Genomic DNA, 26522 nt, shown 5'->3' with positions numbered 1-26522 from the left:
CCTAAACTAATTTATTACTTTAAAATCACACACATGTTTTTAGAGTTTTGCGATTACTTATCTATTATAAAAAAATGCTCTGACATCCAAATCTCCCTAAAGAATATCAATTATGGAACATTGAAAGACAAAAATATATGTATGTTTACAAGCAATGCTGGTTACGAAAGAATTCAATTCCCACAACAGCTTGGAGCATTCAAACCTCCAATTAGAAGCAGAAATTTAAAAACGTACGTAATTAATTTATTGGGTTCGAAAAGGCAAAGCCACTAGGCGGTGAAAATTACATAAGTATACATAAAAATAAACCAAAACCCCTTGTGGGTTTCTCGAATGACATGGCATTAGTGTTCTTGAAAATTAAGACGACAAGCAGCTCGCTGTCTAGAAGGAGGAAGCGGAATTTGGCGGAGCAAACCAGGCAGGAGAAATCCTCTTCTGTGGTTGGCAGTATGCCTCTAGTCATGACATCTCCTAAAAGGCTCAGCCTACCAACACTTCGCTGTTAAAAGCCTCATAACTAATACTTAAAAAAAAAAAATTAAGATGAGGTGCAGGTATTTAACAAGAAAAATGACCAGACAGTAATGCCTCGAGTAGTCTGCTGTCCTATCTGCTCAATGAAAGCAAATACCTTGGTAGACCTTCTGGCCTCTTCAGAGCCGGATTAAGAATGTGGGGGCCCGAGGCTGTTATACATGTGGGGCCCCTTTTTGAGTTAATTATTACATACAATTAAGGAGAAATTATATTTTCATATTAACAGTGACTATCGTTAATTATTGACTTTTTACCACGTATTTTCTTTTGAAAATTTCGCCTGAATTCCTTTGCACTTGCCGCTTATGTTGCACGCAGTATTAAAAGAATGACCCCGGCAGTCTCGTTTATGAACAGAGATGGAATAGTATGAATATTTTGTCTTTTTTATCCAACTTATTATTTCTTCCAGCGTCCCACGCAAATTTACATTATTGGGTGAGTCGAAAAAATTTTTTTTTTGTTCTTTCGTCATCCAAAATGGGGAAGCCCTGTGCTGCGGCCCTGTCGGCCCTGCCCTTAATCCGGCACTGAGCCTCTTGAGTGAATCGAAATGTTTGGTCCTTTTTAAGAATTTGCACAACCCAAGGATTCAGTTTCACTACAGTACTCTTTAAGATTAACCCTTTTTAACCGACTTCCTAAAAAGGAGGAGGTTATCAGTTCGTCGGAATATTTTTTTTCTTTTTATGTATGTTACCGCATAACTGTGGACCACGTCAACCGATTCTTCTTGCATCGGAAAGGCAATGTCTCAGAGGTGGTCCCATACTAATCTGGTTTAGACCCAAATATTGGATCCTGAAAAAATTAACGGTACTCCTAGATTTTTATATGAGAATTGAAGTCGGTTTTGTTTTTTGCTTAAAAATTACTTTTTGTAGAATAAGTTAATTACGCATACTCCGTTTACCTTGTACTAAGTGTTTTAAATAGTATTTACTCGCCAGATCTGCATTCTTATCATCCTCGCCAAAAATTATTAAGCCATTGCTAAGGAAATATTTCGATTGTAGGGCTATAAAAGTATTATGTGAGCAGAGTTTTAGTCATTTTTAAACCCTACCTCCGCCTTGTCAAAAGAGTAATAAATAAATATTGCTGACGTCATCATCTCCCAAACCCTACTGCCCCTTGTTATCAAAAATAAGCAAATAAAAGAACCTCCCTCCCATCCATGGTTACGTAATACTGGAATAGCCCCTACTCAAGTTGAACTATGTATTCGGAAAGAAAAAAAAAAATCATATTGCCAAATGTACAAATGTAGGTGTCACCAGAAAATGAAAAAAAGGTGACCCCTAGGTTCGGCAAAAAAAGTTTTATTTTTTCGATTCGGGGGTGTACGGTTAATGTTTTCGTTGGCTTGTAAGGTGGTACGTTCAACATATATGTACATACATACGTGTTTAAAAAGTTATGTAGTTAAATCCCAGCTACACTCTAAAAAAAAATTGTGTAGATTTCCTACCTAAAAGGTAGGTTACTGATTTCCTACCTTATTATTCGCGAAATTACATGCTCGATCATTCAACGAATAGTTTGTTTAAATTTCGGACTTTTTAGAGTGTAATATGGCTGCTGCGGTGTGCGTAAATTTACTAAGAAAGTGTGTACAAGCTACAAAATACACATCTGCTGTTTGATTTCACCCTTGGAATTGTGTAAAGCCACTAACAAAAAGGATTTTTACACACGAAAATGTGTAATCGAGGAAAATACATATTCAGCGTGTAAATTTACCAAAAAAATTTAAAAATAAACAAAAATATACTCGATTTATAGCCGCATTTTTAAACAGATTTTTTAGAGTGTATTACATGTACATACACACCCACATAGATAGTGTTCGCAGCAATATTTTTTTTATGTTGATTTATTTACGCTGATTTTCAAAACACTTTCCCTGGGCGAAATCCAATTGCTTGTACAATACTAAAATCAAAACTAAACAAACAACTACTAACAATTAGTGATGAATAGCAATGCACTTTTTTGCACCATAATTCCACAAATTAATTGCTACGCCGACTCGCAGGCACGGTCATTGCCAATTAAATGACGGACGAAATGAAAAATGCAACGGTCAAAGGCCATTTCCCTCGAACAGTGCAAGCGAGCAAATCGTGCGTAGGCGGAGGATGAGAAATGATTTACAAAATTGCAGCAGCTTTGTGTGTTTATGTACCTACAAATCTGCGTACAAATGTATATGTACATATGTACGTATGTATGTTTGCGTCCGTACGTACTAACTACAACTCTTAAACAGTGCAGATACAGATAAGTAAATTACAAACATAAAAACTTAAAAATGCAGTGGGAAAAAAATGAAATCATGACAAAGAATTGTTTGCAGAAAAAGTGAATAAATAAACAGTGATGCATAATTGCATTTCCGCTTATTTGAGAGAGTGAATTAAAATCAGCACTGATCTGCGTTCTGATTTCGCAATGAAGAAGTGGAATGTGCTGTCTAAGGAAACTCCGGTGTTTAATTCTCGTCCTCTTCATATCTGAGTTTTGTTTACTACTTAATATATTTAGTTAAAAGTGGTAATGAGTAAATTCGACTTCTGGATAATTTGATTAATTGAACTCAACTTCAGTGATAGAAAATTAAAATAAGACTAAAAATATTTTTTGGGTGGATTTATTTTCAGAAAATCTATCTTTTAATCTTCTAATGTAGTGTTTCAGTGATATATTTCGCTGCACTTAAATCGCTCTGCTAAAGTAAATCAGTAAGGAATCGCAATTTGTTTTTTGGTAATCCGTCACTTTATTTAGACATCTGACATTCTTATATAGATACAATTGTACAATCATGTAAATAATAAATTTATTAGTACGATTGCTTTAATTAGATATACTTTAGGTGTTATTTACCAAACTCCCGAAGCACAGAGTTCGCTTTTAGATCAGATTAGTCAAACAATTTTTGGGAATTTTTTTCCGTCTGAATAGAGTTAACTTAGTCTTTTATTTGGTTTTTGTTTTATTACAAATGTTGTTGTTTTAGAGAATTTTAAATTAGATTATTTAGAATAAAATATTCACTGCATTGGAAACCTTTATCTGATAATTGCTCACGTAAACGTGTGATGTCGGAGCAGCTGCCTTCAAGAAATTTTTTTTTTAATTGTGACAAATATTTCTGCAAAAGTCGCGCACGGCTGAAAGTTAGTACTACGATTTGGTTACTTTTGTGCGAATTTCGTTAAATACAACTTAAAAATCGATGTTTTTTTTTGTGTACATTATTAAAATTAGAAACAACCAGCCATTTTATTCTACGAGCTTAGATCGAAACAATTCAACTATTATTTGAGAATTTTTACAAGCGTCAAATTACTCGCTCATAATTTCATTCATTTAAGATGAAATGATTTTTCTTTTTTTTATGCTTAAACTTAAAACATAATGCGTACAAAATAAATTTTGAGTTTTTTTTTTTTTTAATTTAAGAAATAAAAGTATTGCTACGTCGGAATTTCGAATATGCCCTCAATAGCCTCAACTAGGTTGCCACCGCATTGCTGTTCATTTGAACCGCTTCATCAGCACCGTTACCAGTGGTAGCAGCACTAGCGCGACGTAGGGCGAGAAGGCGCTGGCGCCATTACATCCATCGGTGCTACACGTCTGACAGAACACCGTTTTGATGTAGGACGAGGTCGTTTCGTGGCCGCAGCGATCGGAGGAATCGTCGTAGTCCTCGTAGAAGCAAGAGCGCGAAATGACACGCTTACCGTAAACTGTAAAGAAAAAAATAGGCAAAATGTAAAGAAATGTAGAATAAAATTGTATGGATTAAGAAAAAAAAAACAATTAATTAAAAAACGATTTGATTGAAGTTTTTATTAGTGGTTGGTAAAAAAAAGACGAAAAATCGACCCTCGCATCGGCTAAATTTTCTGAGCAGCTATTTTTTCCCATTTAAGTAATACACATTTGGGTTGTTCACGCTTGCCTGGTTATCAAGGTTATCTGGTTATGTGGTTATATTTCTTATTCAGTATACGACGATAACATACACTACGGAATAATAATTTTTAACCAGATAACCTGATAACCAGGCAAGTGTGAACAACCCAATTGTAAATATGAAACAGATCGGATGATAAATACGGATTTTCCAAATATCTCGACTCCTCCGCCACCTACCGGATACCTATTTCTTTCGTCTTGTCGTCTTGCTTTGTTATTGGGTTCTGAGTTATGTTGAAGTTTCAAAGCTTGTAAATGGTATGCAATAGCTTCATTTTGATTTTCGAAAAGAGGCGTTCTAATGGCGTCTGAAATTTTGTTCGAGATGAATTAAATTTTACCACCACCTGGTAGGGCCCAGGCTTCTGCAACAACTAACATTCAATCTCGTTTTTCTCACAACAACCACCTGCAATTCGAACTTTGAAGGCTTAGCAAAATTGTAACCGCCAAAAATGTATTTTATTAATGTCTCATAAAATTATTCAATAAGAAAAATATAAATTTTTCACGCGCTTGCAGCTGAATGATATTTATTATTGTCATTTAAATGCAAAGTGGCCCATTATGTAACATAAAAATGTCCAAATAAACAGGCGCCGGTCTTATACATTTGCACAAAGATTTACAAGATTTGTGTAAACTAATTTTTTTTTTGGTTTCTGTACGATTTTTTATCGGCAAGCATTTGTTGGTGCGTTTCTTTTCTTGCGTAGATTGCAGCGAATAAATATTGCATTGGTCACTTTGGGGCAACAGTAAACAAAGGGTAATTCAAACAGTTTTGAAAAAAAACTCTGTTTATGCTTTTCGACTGATTTATTTGAACAAAACTACCAGAAAATTTTCTAAGAAATGGCTTACAAAGAGAGCCAATATGGTTTTGAATAATGATGCGGGAAGTTTCAATAATTAAAAAAGCTCCATTTGGCACCACCACCATACATAGCTGAAACACCCTGTATAAGCTCTGGCACACGAAAGTACACACACACATATATATGTTTGTACTTGTGAGTGCCAAGCATGACGCATGTTAACTGACATTTAAAATGTCATTTGACTGTCAATTTTACAACTTAAAACTTATGCAAATTTTGCTTATTAATAAAAAAAAAAAACATAAAAGCACTGAAATGCACCAACAACGAATGTGAGGGTATATGTAACGTATGTAAATGTTTAATAATAATACAACTACTTCTAATTTTGAATTTTACATACATCTACAAACATAAATTGTATGCCAAAAGTAATGGTTTAAAATTTTGTATATTCGGTAATATTTTTAATGGTACTTTTGTACCATACATAAATTTTTATAACATAATATTTTTCTAAATATAATCCTTAATTAAATTCGCTGGCAGTTTAATTTATTCTTTCTTACAGTGTTTATGCGAAATAATACTGAGCCGCGTCTACTTTTTTTTACTGCTTGTCTTGTATCCAATAAGCCAGCCAAATATTTCCAACTTGGCTCAAATTAACTAAATTCTTGGCTTACGAAACGGATTGACAAACTTTTAAGTGACAGCTAACATGGCTGAGAATCTCTAACGTTTGCTGTTTGATTTTTAAGTGGAAAACAAATGCGTTGAAAAAAATTAGCTTGCGACCATAAATTGCAACTTGCACAGCCTTAAATGGTTGAAACGGTTAATGCAACTCCAAAAGCCCAACACCAATAACCGGCAAAGTGATTGCAGTGCGTAAGTATGTATGTGTGTGTGTGTGTGTGTGTGTGTGTGTTGTATTTCGGTACGGTAATTGCAATTCGTGTGATGCTAGCTAGCTAAATGACAAACTAGCTGGTAGTAATATTTAATACTTAATAATAAAAATCATACAATTAAATTTCGAAAACGACACCAAAACAAATTAAAAGTTTGTGAAGAAAAAAATAAACTTGTAATTTATTTATTTATTTATTTATTTTTAGTCTACAGAAAAATGTTTTCTTACAGACAGTTGAGATAAAAAGATTTAGAATATTTAAGTATGTGTGATACATTACAGAGTGAAATAATTATAAATATTAACTTGTAAAGATAACAATGATATTCAATAGCAATTTGGGTAGCTGGCGAGGCCTTGTCTCCAGTCTACTTTTGTGTGCGGCGGGCGGAAAGACCTAGTTTCCGCTCCGCCCTGTTTACAGGCCGTTGATCATGGTCGGAAAGGCCGAGCTTCCGATCCATGTTCCCGTAGTCGTTACTTTGTAAGTGAGGCAGGCGGAAAGTCCTAGTTTCCGCTCCACGCTAATGCTTTAAAAAAAAAAAACTAACGGTTATTTTTTAGGTCGCCGATTTACAGCCGTGGAGGAAGCACAACAGCTGTCACTTGGCATCACTTGGAAATTTTATTTTCTAAGAGGAATCGACATTTGTGTCCAAAAAAATCATAATTACTATTCTTTATTAGCAGACAATTGGCAATTACTTAGTACCGGCGGCAACAAAACTAAGCAACAAATGCACAATGCATTTTTGCCGATTATTTTTCTCGTAGTCGTTCAACTGTCAATCGTCTCGCTAGTTTATTACACGCTTTGCCGTCGGCTGATTGTTGTTGGTTTTGTGGAGAATTGAAATTGTGTTTGCAATTCATGTTGTTGTGATTATTGCACCCATTACTGGCGGTACAACAACTTAATTATGTTTTCTAAGGAGCCCGGTTAGATACAGAGCTCAGCAGCTGCGTCTTAATTTTTTTTAATATTTTTATTTTATTTTTTGTTAAGTATTTTGATGCCGTTGATCTATAAATGTCGACATGAAACTAATTTCTGATTGTACGGATGAGTGTGTGTGTGACTGTTACCTCAATTTGCTGCTTGTAATTACACACTAATAAAAACGTAGTACAGTTATTGTGTATACATATAAATAAATTATGTACGTCAATCTGGTTTGGATTTGACTTTCGGGCATGAAAATTAATTGAGTAATTTTTGTGGGCGGTAATGAACATTGGTAATCAGAATTTAGTGTTCGTTAAAAAACGATTTCTGCACGGAGCCTTAATTAGTGGATGCAAACACAGAAAAAAGGCAAAAGCGTAAATTGTGCTCTTAAAGTTTTGATATCAACCGCAGATCTTAAGAGTATTTCGAATTCTGTTAAACGAATGTAGACAAGAAGATGGAGGGCGATACCTTCCACGTTAACGGGTCTGGAACCCCCATAAATAAGGGGCTCCCAAAAAATTGCAATACAAATCGGCAAGCGTACACCAGTATCCATGTCTGTCTGTCCGTCCGTTCACACAATAATTCGAGTAAAATATGAGATATCTGAACGCAATTGGTTACGTATGGCAAAATCGGACAGTAATCACAGCCGCCTCTAGGGATGGCAAAAAAAAATATAAAATAATCGATTAATTTTTCATATGCTTAATCACAAGCAAAAAAAAATTAATTGCAATTATTGAGAAATAAACGATTAATCGAATATTTACAGGCACTTTTTTAGTGAGTATTCACAAAAACACTTTTCCATAAAAAATGTCTAATCCTCTTGTTAATTAGCCTTGAATAAAATAAAACGAGTATTTTTAGCGGCGATATTTATTTATTATTTAACCAAGTTTGCAAAAACCGAAGCGTTTTGTTGTTAAGCGGTTGCGTATTTTTTTGAAAGTGCGTAAAGTTTTGGGTAAACAGTTTTCATTTCCTACCAAGCGTCATTGAAATTCCGCTTGGGTTCTAGGACTTGACAATTTAAATAAAAACTCATTTCATCTTGTGGATGACCCAAATCATTCTCTTTTCGCCTTCGTTTGTGTACAAAAGATTTATGAGGAGCCCAAAGATCGAACTAATTTTCTACTGATTCTAGTGGCGACTCGTTCCATAAGAACATCTAAGGCCAATACTAGCGGATCACTGAAATGAATTCCTTAGAACCTCGGGTCGAGTAAAGTTGATGCAGCTGGCAAAAAAGAATTTCCGATGGATGGATTTAAGACAAGTACATCATATTTATCATATTTCTTGAATATATTTTAACGATTATTTTAGAAATTCTCGATTAATAATCGATAAATGAAAAACAAAACTACGATACAATTTAATCGACAATCGTAAAAAAATAATGGATTAATTTAATCAAATGATTAATAGCTGCAATCCCTACCCATCTCCCATATAACGGTATTTTCGAAAAATGCTAAGCCTACGATATATCCGCTAAGACTGAATACAAATTATTGAAATATGGAATCTGAAATAGAATTTTGACACAAAATAAGACAGTTATGCAATCTGTGAAAAATGGGCGTGGCATCGCCCACTTGTAGTTAAATGCTGTATCTCAGTAGCCGCTTTATCAAACCCCCACAAACTCGGGTAGGAACATTGCTAAGGGTGTCACTTGGAAACTCGTTGAAAATTCCTGAAATCAGGCCCACTACGAAAACTTCGATATTTCAATAAATAAAGACGTGAAATTACTTGAATTTATATCAAAATTAAAGGGTTTTTGAAAAGGGCCAAGACAGCAATAACTTACGACTACATAAATGTATATCGATAACCGCTTAATCGATTTCCAAAAAACCTGGAGCATTTATTTCAATAAGTATGATATGGCTTATTATCCAAAATGTTTAAAGAAAAGTGAAAAAGCGATATTTAATACGTGCGCTGGTTATATAAAGTTCGGTTTCGCGCAAAGTTATACTTCTTTACTTGTTTTTTGATGAAAGTATAGCTCGTTATATATCGAGCCCTAACCGCCAAAATAACGTAAGCGACATTTTTTTCAAAATTTTATTTTTGATGTAGAAATGCATATAGATGCTCTAGGAATATTTCTGCATCAAAAAGAAAATTTTGAGTAAAATATCGCTTGTGTTATTTTGGCGATTAGGGCTCGATATGTAAGCCCGATGTTTAAACTTTGTACAAAAATTGGTATAAAATTTTAAAAATTTTAATAATAATATTTAGATGTCCTATCAGCTTTAGTCTAGCCAACGCAGCATAAGTTTGGGTTGGCTTACAATTGATTTGTCTCCTCTCAAAGAAAACCTTTTCTCAGGCAATAAATGTTATCAAAATTCTCACGGATTATTTAAAATATTGGACCAGGAAGCGTCTGGACGATGACAAAATTTGTTGAGAGAATTTAATCATTGGCAATGCTTCAGAGCAGTAGCGAAGGTTTTTAATTAAGGAAACTAATGTAAATTTTATTTATGCAAACAGGTATATTTGTGCATCTCAACAGTGCAACGGATACATTGAACCTTTTTTTTTGCTACTATCGCTATGAACTGCAAATGTGACACACCCTCGAGATCGACGACCTTAGTCGAATGTGAGGCTATAGCATCAATAGTACTCCAATAAATGAAAAACAAAGTCAATTATATCACTTATCACGTATTGAAAAAATGTAGCTGTCAGCCGTCAGCCACAAGGGTACCCCCAACCCAATGACCATAGAGGATCTTATCACTTCACCCATCACTTGCTGACATACATATCTAAAATGGAGATAACTTGTATCGTAAATGTATGAATGTAGTGTGTGCGTGCGTGCATGCCCACATACCACCACCAATATGTTGTATTCACATGCCTGCGCCTTATTTATGTAACTCTGTATGGGAAAATATGTATATCCTGGGCGTATGCGTAACTTTTGATTAGAATGCAGCGACATCGCGATGCATGGGTAAACAGACAAACAAAGCATTTTTCGCTACGCAGACTCCACAAAATGCCAGAAAACAAACCTACATACATACATATATACACATTTGTGGACATTTGACAAAACAACTTACACGGACAAACTAAATAGCATATGTCGGCAATAAATTTAATTTAAAAGAAAGCATTTATTTGTTGAAAACAGAGACATTTAAAAGGTTGTGAATTACATACAACTTTTTTCTGTTTGACGGTGAAGTATGTTTTACCGACACCACTTATTGGGTTGTCCGTGAAAGATAGACTTAAGTTGTTTTGTCAAATTTCCACAGCTGTGTACATACATGCATATAGCTAATTTAGAATGCACTTAACTTATTTTTATTTGTCGCAAACAAGTTGTTGTATTGTTGTTTTTTTTTATTTTGCCATTTTTATTTTTGTCTGAATTTTCATTTTGAACCAATCACGAAAAAAAATGTCAAGAAACCCATAAAGCGGTTTTTTTTACAAATGGCAGCCGTAAATTGTAAAAAAGCAAGAGTCAAGAAAATATATGCGCTAAAAAAAACGGCGAAAAAAATCGCGAGACTAACTGAAAACACGCAATTGAGTTCTATTTTTTGCCTGGTTTTGCTTGTTTGTTAGAAAAATGCGAATTGTGTGAATTGCGAATTGCAAAAATTCGTAATCGTTTATGTGAGCTGAGCCCGCAAGTGTGTCGCGTACAAAGTTGCCATTGTGGATTTTATTGCTTTTAAATGAGTTTTGGAAATTCGCGTTAAGAAGACAAAGAGGCAAACGGAAAGAGTAAACCAGTATGGCGAATATTTCGGGAGAATAAGCGAACATTCTAATGATAACACGATTAGGAGTAGACCAATCGCGCAAAATTGCCTTAGCCTGTCCTTGAACCTATTTAGCATCGCAAAATCAGACAGGTTAACTTGTGCATTCAAATAGATAAATCCCCTGAAATGCAAAAAGACGTAACAAACATTGTCGCTGAAACACAGAAAGTCGCAAATAGTAAAAAATTCAAAATTCAGCTTTTGATTTACATATATGATGGATTTCATCGAATTACTGCCACATTATTTTATGAAAATATAAAAAATATTAGTCACTACTTTTTCCATTTGAGTTGCAAGGTTGTTACGTCTTTTCGCATTTCAGGTGACGATATACAGTGCAGCCGTACGCACGAATATGCAATCATAAATTGGCAATGGTAGGTGACCGTATATATAGTACATATGTATGTATGTATGTATGAACTTTATGGTGGTCCTTAAAAACCAAATGAATGATTTTTTTCAGTCTCCCCCCCCCCCCTCAATCGGTAATACCACAGTTACAGTTATCACATATAAAATTTGGTCTCGGTTGGAGTCAGTTGAAACGTCTTCACAGGATAATCTGAACTCTGCTGACGCCCGTGCGACACGCTTTAACCGACTCTTCGACTATAGTAGTATCGATTTTGGGTATTAGATTCAAAACATTTTTTGAGTCTCCATAGAGGAATCTGAACTTTGCCACATGTGGACACGACTTAATCGTCTACAATCGAGGCCAAAATTTATATGTGATATCTGCGACTATAGTAGCATCGAGGTAGGGGTTGGGGATTAGGAAATCAGATGTAAAAATTTGCTTCCCACCTTTAAGGATCACCGCAATATACATACATGTATTCGACTTTAAGGTACACTGAACGACAGCAGCCAAAATTATCAAACTTGATTTTGCGATGTATGTATGTACAATTATAGAAGAGCACCCAGTTATGTGACTAGTAAGAACAATAGACGTACATTGTATGAAATGCAAGCCAAAAACCTCTTGGCCAAGGACCTCTTGGATTCTTGATATCCGTAATTCGGAGTATTGACAACGCCTTTAAGACACGTGTTATTTATTACCACTTCTGGTAGTAGGTGTTAAGATGCCTCGTTGGAGGCGTAATGAATGAATGAATAACCTCTCTTGGCCTGATTTTTGAAGCCGATGCGACTAAATCGGCAACTGACCAAGCCCATAATCGTTTGTTGGTTTTAGGCACGATTAGCCTAGGGCATTTTATGTCAGCGCATATTGAAGAGTATTACTTCTCTCGTAATTTTCATCGCATTTTGTATACCATAAATAAATATTTGTATTACTGGAATATGCTTGTCACTTATCATTACATTGATATACTGGTCATTAAGTACGGCGTTAAAGCCACAAGGTTCGTGACGGAAATTCAAGTAGATAAGCTACATGACATGGTATGTGTGGCCCTCACCGGAGACTTCTGGAGTCATCTGACCGATCCAAACTTAATGATGGGAATACCTGTGCTGGCGTATTTGGTCTTAAGTTTCAGATAAGTTTAATAGTGGACACATGCCCAACCTTATTTCAGGCGGAAATTTTCAGAACTGGAGTCTGTACTTTATAGAACGACTATTAAAACACATAAATTACCACAAGTTAGGCGGATTATAGGTCATGAGGGCTCGGTTTGAAATGTGGAACTAAACGGGGCCTGTTTGGCAATTAGTCTTCATGTGGTCCATCTAAGCGATGTACCGCAGAGTTTCTAAGATATTGAGAGGACTATAAGATTGCCTCCCACTTGCATATAAGAAAGGGTAAAAGACAATCTAAGAGCCTCATAACACCGCGAGAGGCTAAGAACTCGGCCTGGATACTTAACAGGATACTGCGGACAACCCTTATGTCTTTATAAATTCGGACTCTCTAAGGAGACGAAATGCAGGTTTTATCGACTAGCGGAGGAAACCTCTGGACCTAAGGATATTAAGTATTTGCCCGCTTATAAGTAGCCTGGAATATAGATTATGATATCCGTAATACTTTTTTGGGACTTTCGTGATTTTTAGGAAAAGGCCAACATTACCCGTTATTTACAGATAAAATGATAGACCCTATTATGGTTGTCGATGTCGACGTCGCCCTCGTAAGTCCAACTCCAGCTACGCTGACCACAGTATTTTGAGGAAAGGTGTTCCTCACAAAAATACTGTAGTCAGCGTAGCTGGAGTTGGACTTACGAGGATTGATGCAAAAATTACATCGACATCGACGACCATAATAGGGCCGAATATCAAGCAAATTTTTCTATTGGTTTTTATCACAAAAGGCTACTAAACTGCCTGATATGGAGGTACTGTAATGAAATTTTTATTTGAAAATTCGAAAATGAATGAGTTAGTCAACTAGTTATTTGCTAGAGTTAGTTGAAAAAGTCGAAAGAAGACGATAAGTGGATTAGGTGGTCGATTATTTTTTAAACCACTTTTGAAAATCGATTAAGTCGACTAGTCGATTAACAAGTGCCAACTGACGCCAATTGGAAATGCCAAGTGAACCCAAGTCCTTCTCTTCGTTACTTTCTACCAACTAGTTCCTTTTAAATATTTATGATTATAAAATATCTCAACTAATAGAATTTTTACACTTGACGAACCATTCGTTACATCAAAGCATTTTATTATCAAGAGTCTTGCAAATTCACTTGAGCTTGAGCTTTCACTAAAAGCCTTAGAATGCAATGAAGATGTAAACTAAAATTTGTTGCATGTGCGATAAAATGGAAATTGCCGCAATAAAAAAGCGACGGTAAACATATACACAAAAGTAAATAAGATAAGTGTAAATAAAAAAACAGCAAAAATACCAAACAATCAACAAAAATGCATTACACGCGGACAGCAACAGGTCAGCAACAGCAACAGAAACAGCGAGCAATGCATACGAATTTCCACGCACAGCCATACAACTGTCTACTACATTTGTACAGTGCATAAATGCATTCAAATATACATACAGACAGACAGACAGACAGACATGCAAACACATTTTCTGTTTTTACAAATACTTCTACAAATCAAGAGCGAACGCGTTGGCGGCGTTGGCGACGGTGTCACGACTCTTGCGATTCGGCGATGATAAAGCGAATTTGTTGCCCGCCGTGGGCTGCCGATGGCGTTGCTGGCGGGCGAAATGGTGCAATAAATTGCAACAAATTAGCGCCACATGTAAGCAGCCAGCAAGCAACACGACTGGATTTGTGAACCGAGTGTCGGCGGGCGACCCTTTGGTAAGGCATCGCATGAATTTTCGAAAACCCGAAAAGCGATAGCTTGCAAAAGCATTACAAGTGGAGCACTTGAGGTGCTGTGGCGGCGAGAGTGAGAGAGGGTGCACATTATGACAAAGAGGTGATAAACAGGCGCAACAAAATTGACTACCTACGTTTCAAATATTTGTTCCGTTTGTTTGTGCGGCTGTGAGGGTGTATGTGCTCGTGTCAGCGTCACCCACTCCAATTGCACCTAACCAATGCGGTTGGTTGGTTTTCTCTACAATTATTATGCAGCTAAATAAATTTTAATTTCTTTGGCGTTTCGACAACAAACGCGCGGATAAGTATAGGAAAATAGCGGACAGCGAACAAGCAACGTACACTCGTAAATATGTCAAATTTAATTTTTGCTTTTGTAGACCACCGCGGCTTTCATGCCAAATCAATTTGTAGCTAAGCCATTCAAACTAGGCCTTGATATATATTTGGTGTTCCCCACGTACATACATATGTACATATGTACGCCGTACGCGCACTCGAACGAGTTGCTTTGGTATTTTCGAGTTCCACTTTTCCGCAACTGCAAGTATCTTCATTTGGACACAGTTGCTGCGGACCAAACAGAGACTAATTGCTACTAATTTGGCTGTTAAACTTGCAATTTGTAAAAGTTCGGTATTTGATATAGTCGTTGGCGAATTTTGAAATACCAAAGTTGAAGTGCATCCAACCACTTTGTCATAAAGTGGCCTACAAAAGATACAAAAAAAGAGCAGAATTTTGAATAAGCGGGTCCCCGCTTGACAACTCACTACTACTACTGAAGCCGTAAATGCGGCTTTGCACTTTTCTCTGGAGGTGGCCGTTGACGTGGGGTAAGACCTAAAGGAGCCGGCTAATGGATCGAGTGAACGAACCATAGGCCATTCTGCTATAATAGGCAAGGCGTCAACTATTTGACTGTCGTATACGCCCACTCACTTAATGCTATCAACTTTTACAAAGTTGCCAACAGACTATAAGGGAAAGTCGGAGAAGGGGTTTTCTCTCACCTGAACCTAGATTTGAGATTATTTAACTGCCCGATCAATGAAGTGTATATCAGACGGAAGTTCTGGTCGCCCAGGAGGGATCGGCCCTACCTTGTCAGATGGGGAGATATCAACCTAACCTCATATACCACCGTGCAACAACAATAAAATAATTTCGAAACAAAAAAAGCAACCAAACTGTGGGCCACATAAAGTAACACTGCATTTTTAGTGGGACTTTGTAGTTTCAATAATATGACTTATACTAAAAATTATTTAAAAAAATTCAGTACAATGTAAAATTACAATATGGACACCAAATGGAAGAGAAAATTCTGTCCGTGTGCGCAACAAAGGCCATATAGAACCGGAGGCCGCCAGGTATCAGGAGCACTCCGTTCGAGACTGGACTAGTTATTATTCTGAATCCGCAGCCCCTGTGAACATCAGCACGGGTCGTCTAACACTTTGTTCAAACTCAGAGCATTTTTCAAGATCAAAAACCATTTCAGTATAACTAAATTATTGAGGAGCTTGAGCACAAAGCACTGATTTCTGATTTTTGCTGGACACCATTCTGACATCGTACATAATTTAAAATGTAATGACCATTACCAGTCGGCGCCCACGTGGAGGGCTCTGCCGGAGGATTTTCGCGAACCAGAATATTCTTTGGAATTTAAACAAATTAAAGCTTTTTGTTTCGCTAGGACGAATAGGTATTGAAAATTCGAGGACGTGGTCGAGTGTATATTAGTTTTTAACATATGATTTTTTCAAAAATATTTATTGTAAAATTTCAAGAATAATAAAGGATAAAATCTTAAAAGGAAACTTTCAATACTTAATTCTCCTTATGTACAAAAAAAAAGTGTAATCGGACTTAATGTTAATAATGCTGTTTTTTCCTACTTTAGACAAAATTTTTTTCAAATAATTTTTTGAAGTAATAATATTTTTAAAATTTCAAAGTCCTTTTAAAAAAATCCTGACATCAGAGAGAAAAACTAAAAACGCAGTGTTACCATATTTGTCCCACGGTTTCGGTAGATATACTTAAATAAATATCCATCGAGAAATGTAAAATCAAATAGATTTACCGAATACTTTCTTTCCAGGTACTTAAGTGTGTCACTTGGCTATAAATTTTGGTTGTCAATAAAATATGCTTTCCTTACATAAATTAAACCTAAATATTTTACAAAACCAAAATATGATTGTAATAAAGTCAGTCCAAAAAAAAAAACAATAAACAAAAACTACCGCGAATGCCTCCACTTTCGAATGCCCGTCACGTACGCATGCGCCTTTTGTTCGAGTGTTTGTAAACAGCAAATATTTATGATTATTACTGGTATCGAGTTTCTAAAATGTGGAGGCAACTACATACATATGTACATTCGATTACGGGCAGTTGTTGGATTGATTCAAATTTTCTTTAATATTTTTCGACATACTCACCTTCTTGTACCAGCTTCTTGCAAACAGGCCGAGCATTCACCGACTTATAACCCGCCGAATATGAACAATTCACATAGCTCCAGTAGCGTTGTTGATCGGAAATAAATTCTGGATCGAAGGGATCATCGCAGAAGGCACCATTGGAGACATCAGTTGAACAGCGCCAACATTTCAGCAAAGCCTCGACTGCAATGCGAAAAAGTAAAAGCGTTTTTTAGTAGCACATACATATTATTTAAGGAAATTAAGTAAACTTCATAGAGCTAAAAGTGTTAATCAAGTAAAAAAAAAAAAAAATTATATGCGAGTTGATATTACTTTTACTTTTTTAGCGGTGTGATTCATTCAAGCGTGTGCACAAGACATTAACTAGCTAAACCTTGACTTAGTGGGTAATTTGCAATTTTACGTACAATGCAATGGTAAGAAGAAGAGTGAAGTCATGAGAAAATTTTCAAGTTTCGCTAGATTGTTTTTTTTTTTTACTGTACAAGTTGCACGTGCTCTATGCGAAGGCAAATACAGTTGAAAATCTTATAATATAAGGAATTAATTTATTGTTGCAATATAAACTTTAAAATCTGTTTTGGTTTTAGTTTTATACTTTCTGGATATTAAAAAATTATTTACCAAGAATTTACAGTCATTTATTTGAATCAAATTTTTTTTTAAATTCTTATGAAAACTAGCAGAAGGGGAAATATACTTTTCCACCTTAATATAATGGCTTTTTCTTTTCTACCAGGCACAAATACTAAGGAAACGGCAATGAGAGGGCAACATTTTTTGTAGAAAAGAAAACGCCATAAGTTTTCGCCAAACGAATCAAGGTCAACAATGTTGATGAAAAGTTTAAAAAAAGTTGGTACTTTAGGATTTATTATGTACATTTTTTGTGACTACTACAATCCCACATATCATATGAGTAATCAAAAATGTAAAGCACAAATCTGAAACTCACCACTTGTCTAATTAGAATAATTTATGCCGCCCAGAATTCCTGAAATGCACTCACTTTTGTAAGCTGTCATTTTAGTAAAATCTTGTGCCGCATTTATCATCCATAATCCCAATGCATATTCATTAAATTTTATAACACAAAATAGTTTAATTGCTAAGGGGGGATGGTAAGCAATCTTAGCAATAAATGCAAATAAATTGTTTATTACACAAAGATATTTTTATTCATTTAATGCGGCATACAAATTAGCTGATGAATTTATTGCACACGATTTTCGTTTCAAAAATTTATTGCGTTACACTTTTGTTTTCTTGCCAATCGCCCTTACTGCTACAACTAAATAGAAAGGTAGGTGCCTGGAAGCAAACGAAAGCGAGCAATTAGAATGCAAAGCTGGTCACCGAATGTTTACCTAAGCTGAGAATTAATTTAATTTAAAAAGGGCGTATGCGGCACTTACTCGGTAATGCGACTCATTAAAATGCCACTAATTATTTTAATTGTTGGTGGAGCGATGGGAAACTACTTCGGGCGCCTTTCCATTGAGAAGGGAGGGGGTGGTAAAGTGGAAAATAAAATCTGCGTTAAAAACTAAAGTAGTTGGAATGTAAATAAAATTTGCAAAGTTCGTGACACCTAGAATGCCACAAAAAGTTTTAATTAAAGTGAAATAGATGAAATAAAACGGGATGATTTACTGAGCGATAAAAAGGGTAGTAAAAAGAAACACCGAAAAAGGATTGCTGTGTACAAAAGGATATTATCATCGTTTATTGGGTGTTTGGCCAATTTTTGCTGATTTAAAAAAAGTCTCATAATAGCAAATGAGAAGAAAGTTTTAATTGGAGATTTAGGAGTACATTCCCAACTATGCCATTGCCTGTTATATTTTAATGCATAATTGCACGTGTTTCATCGAAGAAAATACGGTATTTCAGGCTCAAGATTCTAACTGAAGTAGTAGAGGCAAAAATTAGAGGGGAACTTCGTCTAGTTCGTCATCGAGGTCCTTTCAACCAGATTGGCAGAAACAGTATGTAGTAGCAAATAAAATCATACAGCCAAAGCGGCCCACAGGGAGGATGCCATCATCCCTTCTTACAGACTAAGATATCTCCCAGGCCTTCGCCCTATAACGCTCGCGCTGACTCCAACATGTGCAGAATACAAAATCAGGAGTGTACTACCCCTATTTCCTGCAGTGGATGTAAACCAACGCACACTGAACGGTGGCATGGTCCGAACCAACCGTCTTCAAAGACTTGAACCACCGTAGCCTTGTAGGTCATTCCCGACCTGACGCACCTGAACGTAGTCATAGAGCAGACTGCAAAGGGAGCCGTCTCCAACTTCTCGAGGGAAGGAACAGGCAACAGCAGTGGCCTGATAATTGCTATTTCCAGCGATAGTCAACTTACACTAAAAGCCCAATCTCCAAGTGAAAATAGATCATGTAGAGGCATTGAAAACTCTAGGGAACACCACACAATACGGCTGATGTGGGCACCAGATCATAAATGCAGATAAGTTACGGAGGAATCGGACAGAGTGGCAACGAAGGCAGCAACTACCCGGCTAATAAGACCAGAGCCCTTGCTAGCTATTTATACCACCACTTAATATCAAGGAAGATAAAAAGTTGCAAAACTAAGAGATTTCCTCTGGTGAATCCTGTCATTACTACGATGCAGCGACAAAAACCCTATGGCACCTTCTTCAAGAATGCGAGGCGGTCGATAGAAAGAGGCATCACATTTGAAATTTTTGGGTTTGCCTGGGGCCAGACCAGGTCTGTTGATGGATTTTAAGGGCAGAATAGAGCCAAGGGTAGGAGTGCACATCCTCCAATATACATACATACATATTTAACTATCTATGTGCATTTGCATGTAAATACCTGGCAAGAATCTGATCTGGGTTTCCTATGAGATTACCTTGCACGCCAATATTAATTATCTTCAACGAAAGTAATCATTTAGTAAAGAAATTAAGTATTGCCTCATAGGTGTAAATAATTCGAAAGGATTTAGAGTGCATTTGACACTACAAGTGAGCGAGGAATTCTTGAGTTGCATCGCTGTGTCATTAGGGAGTACACATATGCTTACATACATACATATGTATGTATGTAGATCTGTGTACCTCATACTTTACTTAAGCGACACAAAAATTTATCACCGCCATTGCTCGAGTGGCCACTCAAGTTACGATGGCCTTAGTACGTTGCCCGAACAGTAGTCGGCAATTTTGTCGCTTGTGTGCCATAAAGCGCTGGAAAATGATAGAGTGGCACGTTAAAATTTAAATTAATGAGTTTTATGTAAACTTACGATACGGGCCATGGAGATTGCATGGCGAATATTTACATACATAAATCTAGTAAAATTTATAGAGGAAATGCACAGGTTTGTATATCGGCGCAAAAATATGCTTGAATCTGTTAGGCAAGAAACTAATTTGACATATTCGCCATTCGGTTGAAATATTTGGCAGGTCGGTTAGAATGCCTACTGCAAGCTTTAAAAAACTGTCAAAGCTTTAGAGTTTTTGTTCATGGGAACTTTTGTAAACAAGGCATTAAACTACAAACACACTTCAAGTGTTAGAGTGACTTCAAAAAAAAAGAGAAAATAAAAATCAAAATAGAGTAAAATAAGTTTTCCTCAGTATGCCAATACTAGTGCGCTCGTAAGTTGAACCCGCCTCTCGCATTTACATACTGGCTCAAAACTAGAAAACTGTACACGCTGCTGCCTAACAGGTTGTTTTGTTTGTTTTCAAAGCCGATATGACACAGTCGTACACGTACAAACATAAGTACGAATATTTTAAAATTTTAAACTTTTTACACACATACATACATACACACGTACATGTGCTATAGTAGCACTCATGGGAACAGGTGGTATGCATATCGCCTCTTTTGGTCGCATATCAATTAGTGAACGAACCTCTTTCTCGAGTCGAGTGCGCTGCGAGTCGTCCGATACCAACAACAATAAACCACGTTAGAGCTCTTATCAGAATGTGGATACACTTCTATGTGGCAAGGGAATTGGAACTAAAGGCCAGGAATTGGGTTCGCATCGAATGTACTTCTCGGCGGAATGACTTTGCCAAGGGTTCTTTGGATAGGAAATTGCATTATTCTCAACCGCGCGGCCCACCACGCTTTGTTTGGCTAAACTCTAAGAGTGCGGTGATTGTCACCCGACACATGGCGCGCTTAACTTTCGCTCAATTTAAGCGCTTCACCACTGATACTGCAGACGTTAGCAAAAGAGAAGAGAGATGAGAGAGCGGCAAGTGTGGAATTTTGCTCTAACATAACATAACATAAATAAAATTTATTCTGAAAATTGTACTGGCAAACTTGTATGTAGAATAGAATCTATCAATGCTAAAAATATATTTGCATAAAAAATAGATTTTTTTTTAAATAAATAAAGCATTTTTAATATTATTCACAAAAGTCTTTTTCTTAGTTGTTTTTTGTTTTAACAAAAAATATTGTTGGGGAATAGAGATAACAGCGCTGTTACACATAAATGAAGTAAATTTAATAATTCATAACACCCACTTTAACTGCAGCTTAATAGTTCAAAATGAGTGAATAGTGCGTTCCATCCAACCTAGTTTCAAAGAAGTGGTCGGAAATATCGCGCAAACAAGTAAGAACAGCGCTATCTTCGGTTATGCCGAAGGCTACATACCTTTCATGAACATTAGAAAATTTTACTTTAACAGATGACTGCATTAGAAAATTAGTTGTTTGGGAGCTAAACAAAATATCGAGCCCTAACCGCCAAAATAACGTAAGCGACATTTTTTTCAAAATTTTCTTTTTGATGCAGAAATATTCCTAGAGCATCTAGACGATATGCTTATTCACAGAATACTACATAGATGTATGTATATAAAGAAAGTCATATCTATCAAGCATTGATCTAATTGATTTTGACTGCTGTGTGTGATCACTGATCGGTATGTAAACCGGTAACACGCATCTAACTCTTGGCTATGTCTTTAGTCATTTTAAATGATTAAATTTCGTATTTTATTTTCGATGTAAAAAACATTCTTAGAGGAAGGATGAATTTAAACCAAAATCAATTAAATTATTTTCTGCTCTTCATATACATATAAAGTACTATGGAGCACTGCAAATATGTATACACACATATATTTAGGTGACCCCAAGTCACTAAATGGCCATTCGCTACAATTTCACCCATAAATTGCGGTCTAGCGGTTTCATTTCAACAGTTATCGCAAAGTTACTTACAGCTTACGAGATATTCGTATTAGTATTTCATATTTACATACACAAATGTTCTTACACCGTATGCATGTACATTAAGGTGGTAAAAAAAAGTTATATCGGAATTTTAATGCTCTCGCCCGCTAGGATTGTTCTATACCGAAAAAAAGTATACTCTTGTTTTTTATTTTGAATCAAAAAAAATGTAAAGGTCGCTCAAAGCGCTCCAAGTTTTCCGTGTATTTTATATGTGGAAAAAACAATTTTTCGTAGATTTGGTATAGAGTTTTTGAAAATAACTATCCCCAATTTTGTATTTAACCATTATTTTATATTAACGCTTTTTTATAAATCCCCCAGATATCGCAAAAAATGCAATGGGGGACCCGCAATAAATCATTACTATTAAAAAAGGTCAAATAAATAATTATTAGAGCTTTCCGATCGAAAAATATTATGGCTGAGCGCTTTGGACGACCTCGAATATATAAATAAAAAAAAAACAGGGGTTTATTTTCGATATGGGACAATCCTAGGGGAGCGAGCATTAAAACTCCGACTTTACTATTTCCCATGCATTTTTGGATCACTCTAATGTACATACACCACAGCTATGCTTATTCAATAATAGCTATAGTCAATAATCCAGTTCGCTATAATAACGGTAATTGGCACTTAAACGCAATAGCTGTGACCCCCCCTGCCATGTTTTTTTGGTAACAAACATGTGTGGCCAAAGTTTATTTTGTAGTTATTTGTGCAGAAGTTAATGCAACATTTCACAGTCATTTTCGTAGAATGGACAAATGGTGGAAATAGGAGAATTTAATCATAATTATGAGTGTTAGTTGAGATATAGATAAATAAACTAAAAAAATAGTAAAATGTTTATGGAATAGTTTTGAAAATCTCAGTGCGAAATATAAAATTATGCAATAGGGCGGTAAAAGTAGTATATATGTATATGTATGTACACACATAGGTAGAGCCCTCGTTATCACTATAATGCACCGACCACCATTGTCGGTATTGACTGTACTTTAGGTAAGGTGATATATTGAATAGGTAATTCGAAAATGTTATAACAAACAAAGTGCACATATGTATATATATTTATGTATATATGCAGTAGTTATATGTATATGTGTAAATGTACACACACTGTGTTTATATTAGTGATTGTTAGTTAGCATCTAAATGCACGAGTGCATTGAACTGTCATTATGAAAGAAAGTTATCGTTTAGTGGGTGAAATGACGACGGGTAAATTTTCTCATCAACATTTTGCACATACATATGTTTGTATGTATGTAAATATAAGTGTGTAGCCACCGTTGAAGTCTTCAAGTCGTTATGGTTAATGGCTTAATGAGAAATTCTGGGTATTGGAAAATGCTTAATAACCGCTTTGTAAATTACTCGGCCATGCCTACGACCTGTACTCGGTCACTTAAGAAGTCCATAATTAAGAAGTTAAAATCTAAATAGGCAGAAGGAAGTAAACGAAAATTACACCACTTCCTGTGGTAGAGTGGTAATTTTCATGAGTGCCTTTAAGACAGAGTTTAGAAGAAAATTAAGAGGATTAAAATTTGATTATTTAAGGAAGCAAGACAAAATAAAAAATTGGTACTTCTGTAAGCCGGGGCACAGAGTATAAAGACTATCCAAAATACCTGCGGACCGCCATTACAAGCACAGAGCGAAGTGAAAAACTAAATCCAGGCATTAGTCGCTACTTTCTAAATTGGACCGGTAAATGGAAGAACGAGTACGCCAAACCAAAATTAACAAATACATACATCCCAACTATTTTTTGCATATAATGAATGTACATAACGCACACCGTCTTCAAAAGAGTCACAACTCAAAATTTGGCATTTTTGAGATTATGCGCTAAAAATGTACGCAGAGCTTTTATTTAACTTTCAGCAAAAGCTGAAGCAAATTTTTGTTATAATTTGTTTAAAAAAAAAAACCTAAGGTAAAGTCGCCCTTGCCCATATGATAATCATATGCTAAGAAATAGTTTTTCGCATTTTCTTACAAACGTATTATTTTGAGTTGTGACTCTTTTGAAGACGGTGTGCGATATGTATGTATGTATGTATGTAAATGTGTGTGTACTTATGAATACATATACCTATATTGCATTTGAGTTTGCGCAGCGAGTTTGGTTGTGTGTGCAGCATATGTACATATCGTCGCTCCCAACGAAGAGTAGCACATCTCAAATTACCGTGGAAGACTAGCACGTTTCACTATTCGCGTCGAAGACTAGCACATTTCATTATTCGCGTCGAAAAGTAGCACATTTCAGATTCTCGCGTGGAAGACTAGCACATTTCACTAATCGCGTGGAAGACTAGCACATTTCAGATTTTTGCGTGGAAGACTAGCACATTTCGTAAAAGTAGTCTTCTATATGTATATGTATGTACACACATAGGTACTATTGATGTAACCCTCGTTATCGCTATAATGCACCGACCACCATTGTCGGTATTGACTGTACTTTAGGTAAGGTATATTTGAATAGGTAATTCGAAAATGTTATAACAAACAAAGTGCACATATGTATATATATTTATGTATATATGCAGTAGTTATATGTATATGTGTAAATGTACACACATTGTGTTAATATTAGTGATTTTTTAGCATCTAAATGCACGAATGCATTGACTGCATTATGAAAGAAAGTTATCGTTTAGTGTGAAATGATGACGGGTAAATTTTCTCATCAACATTTTGCACATACATATGTTTGTATGTATGTAAATATAAGTGTGTAGCACCGGTTGAAGTCTTCAAGTCGTTATGGTTAATGGCTTAATGAGAAATTCTGTGGTATTGGAAAATGCTTAATAACCGCTTTGTAAATTACTCGGCCAGCCTACGACCTGTACCTCGGTCACTTAAGAAGTCCATAATTAAGAAGTTAAAATCTAAGGCAGAAGAAGTAAACGAAAATTACACCACTTCCTGTGGTAGAGTGGTATTTTCATGATGCTTTAAAGACAGAGTTTAGAAGAAAAGTAAGAGGATTAAAATTTGATTATTTAAGGAAGCAAGAAAAACAAAAAAAATGGTACTTCTGTAAGCCGGGGACACAGAGTATAAAGACTATCCAAAATACCTGCGGACCGCCATTACAAGCACAGAGCGAAGTGAAAAACTAAATCCAGGCATTAGTCGCTACTTTCTAAATTGAACGGTAAATGGAGGAACGAGTACGCCAAACCAAATTATACAAATAAATACATCCTCTAACTATTTTTTTGCATATAATGAATGTACATACGCACACCGTCTTCAAAAGAGTCACAACTAAAAATTTGGCATTTTTGAGATTATGCGCTAAAAATGACGCAGAGATTTATTTTAACTTTCAGCAAAAGCTGAAGCAAATTTTTGTTATGTAATTTGTTAAAAAAAAAACCATAAGGTAAAGTCGCCCTTGCCCATATGATAATCATGTGCTAATAAATAGTTTTTCGCATTTTCTGACAAACGTATTATTTTGAGTTGTGACTTTTTGAAGACGGTGTGCGATATGTATGTATGTATGTAAATGTGTGTGTACTTATGAATACATATACCTAAATTGCATTTGAGTTTGCGCAGCGAAGTTTGGTTGTGTGTGCAGCATATGTACATATATTAGTTAGGTAATTGCATAAATATATCTACATGCAAATTTATATAGGCTCTCAGCAGTTGCAGTAAAATTATAAGGTACGTTGACTGCCAAGACATTGCCAACAAGTGCAAAAGTTTCCGCAGTCGAAGAAAATCTGCAGCGACGCAACGTAAATTGGGTTGACTGAAATAGTGAAGATGTATGCATGTAACTAGATATGTATTTGTGTTGGTACTGACGCCCAGTAGTCGAAAACTCGCAAAACCCAGACAACATAAGAAGGCGTAGTGGGGGGTCACATCATCGCTGAGATACAAAAAGCCGCAACTAAGTAAATAAAAGTCCAAAATTTCCTTTTTGATTGATTATGATGCATTTCATCGAATTTATAAGTCCCCAAATCCTCTTAAGCAATAAAAAATTTTAGTCAGTTAGGTTTTTTTTTTGCATTTCAGGGACTATATGAGTTAGGGCCTTTCTATATTGAGGTAGCGATATGTTTGTGAGGACGCCAAATACGATTCTGGTTGCAGCTTTTTTAAATTTAAAATGGCGGGTCCAATATGGCGGATAATTCTTCCCCAAACCCGATATCTGGGTGATCCTAGTCACAATTCTGCATCACCGGTATGAAAATTCAAAATAAATTACAATTGAACTATTGCCTCCTTGCACACAGCCTAGTAGATTGAAAATTTCAAAACAACGGATAAAAAATGAGATATTCGAGTAAGCTCAGCGAGATATCCTCTAAAATACTTTGCATCGTTTTTAGAGACACAAAACTGTCGCGATGCTGGTAACATTGAAAATAGGCCAAACCAGTACTTTTCTTATTTTTAGGTTAGGATATTTAAAAAATATGATGTGGCAG

General features: G+C 35.8%; 1 protein-coding gene across 2 annotated transcripts in view; it reads right to left on the bottom strand.

Moving 5' to 3' along the window:
• Positions 1 to 3683: 3683 nt before the first annotated feature.
• Positions 3684 to 26522, bottom strand: part of LOC108369410 (uncharacterized) — a 29757-nt gene continuing 6918 nt past the window's right edge. The window contains exons 2-4 of one of the 2 annotated variants that reach the window (XM_017624510.1): positions 16784 to 16969; positions 4203 to 4301; positions 3684 to 4162 (exon numbers count right to left, since the gene is read on the bottom strand). In XM_017624510.1, the coding sequence (XP_017479999.1) occupies positions 4131 to 4162; positions 4203 to 4301; positions 16784 to 16969 (317 nt within the window). In that variant the 3' untranslated portion in view covers positions 3684 to 4130. Of the gene's footprint in view, positions 4302 to 16783; positions 16970 to 26522 lie in introns of both variants that reach the window. The other variant, XM_017624509.1, reaches the window with a different exon arrangement.

The sequence above is a fragment of the Rhagoletis zephyria genome, unplaced genomic scaffold, assembly GCF_001687245.7.
Source record: "Rhagoletis zephyria isolate East Lansing unplaced genomic scaffold, Rhagoletis_zephyria_1.1 Rzeph_scaffold_03652, whole genome shotgun sequence".
In the NCBI taxonomy this organism is placed as follows: domain Eukaryota; kingdom Metazoa; phylum Arthropoda; class Insecta; order Diptera; family Tephritidae; genus Rhagoletis; species Rhagoletis zephyria.
Note: the sequence above shows the minus strand (reverse complement) of the source record. Positions and strands in the feature narration are given on the sequence as shown.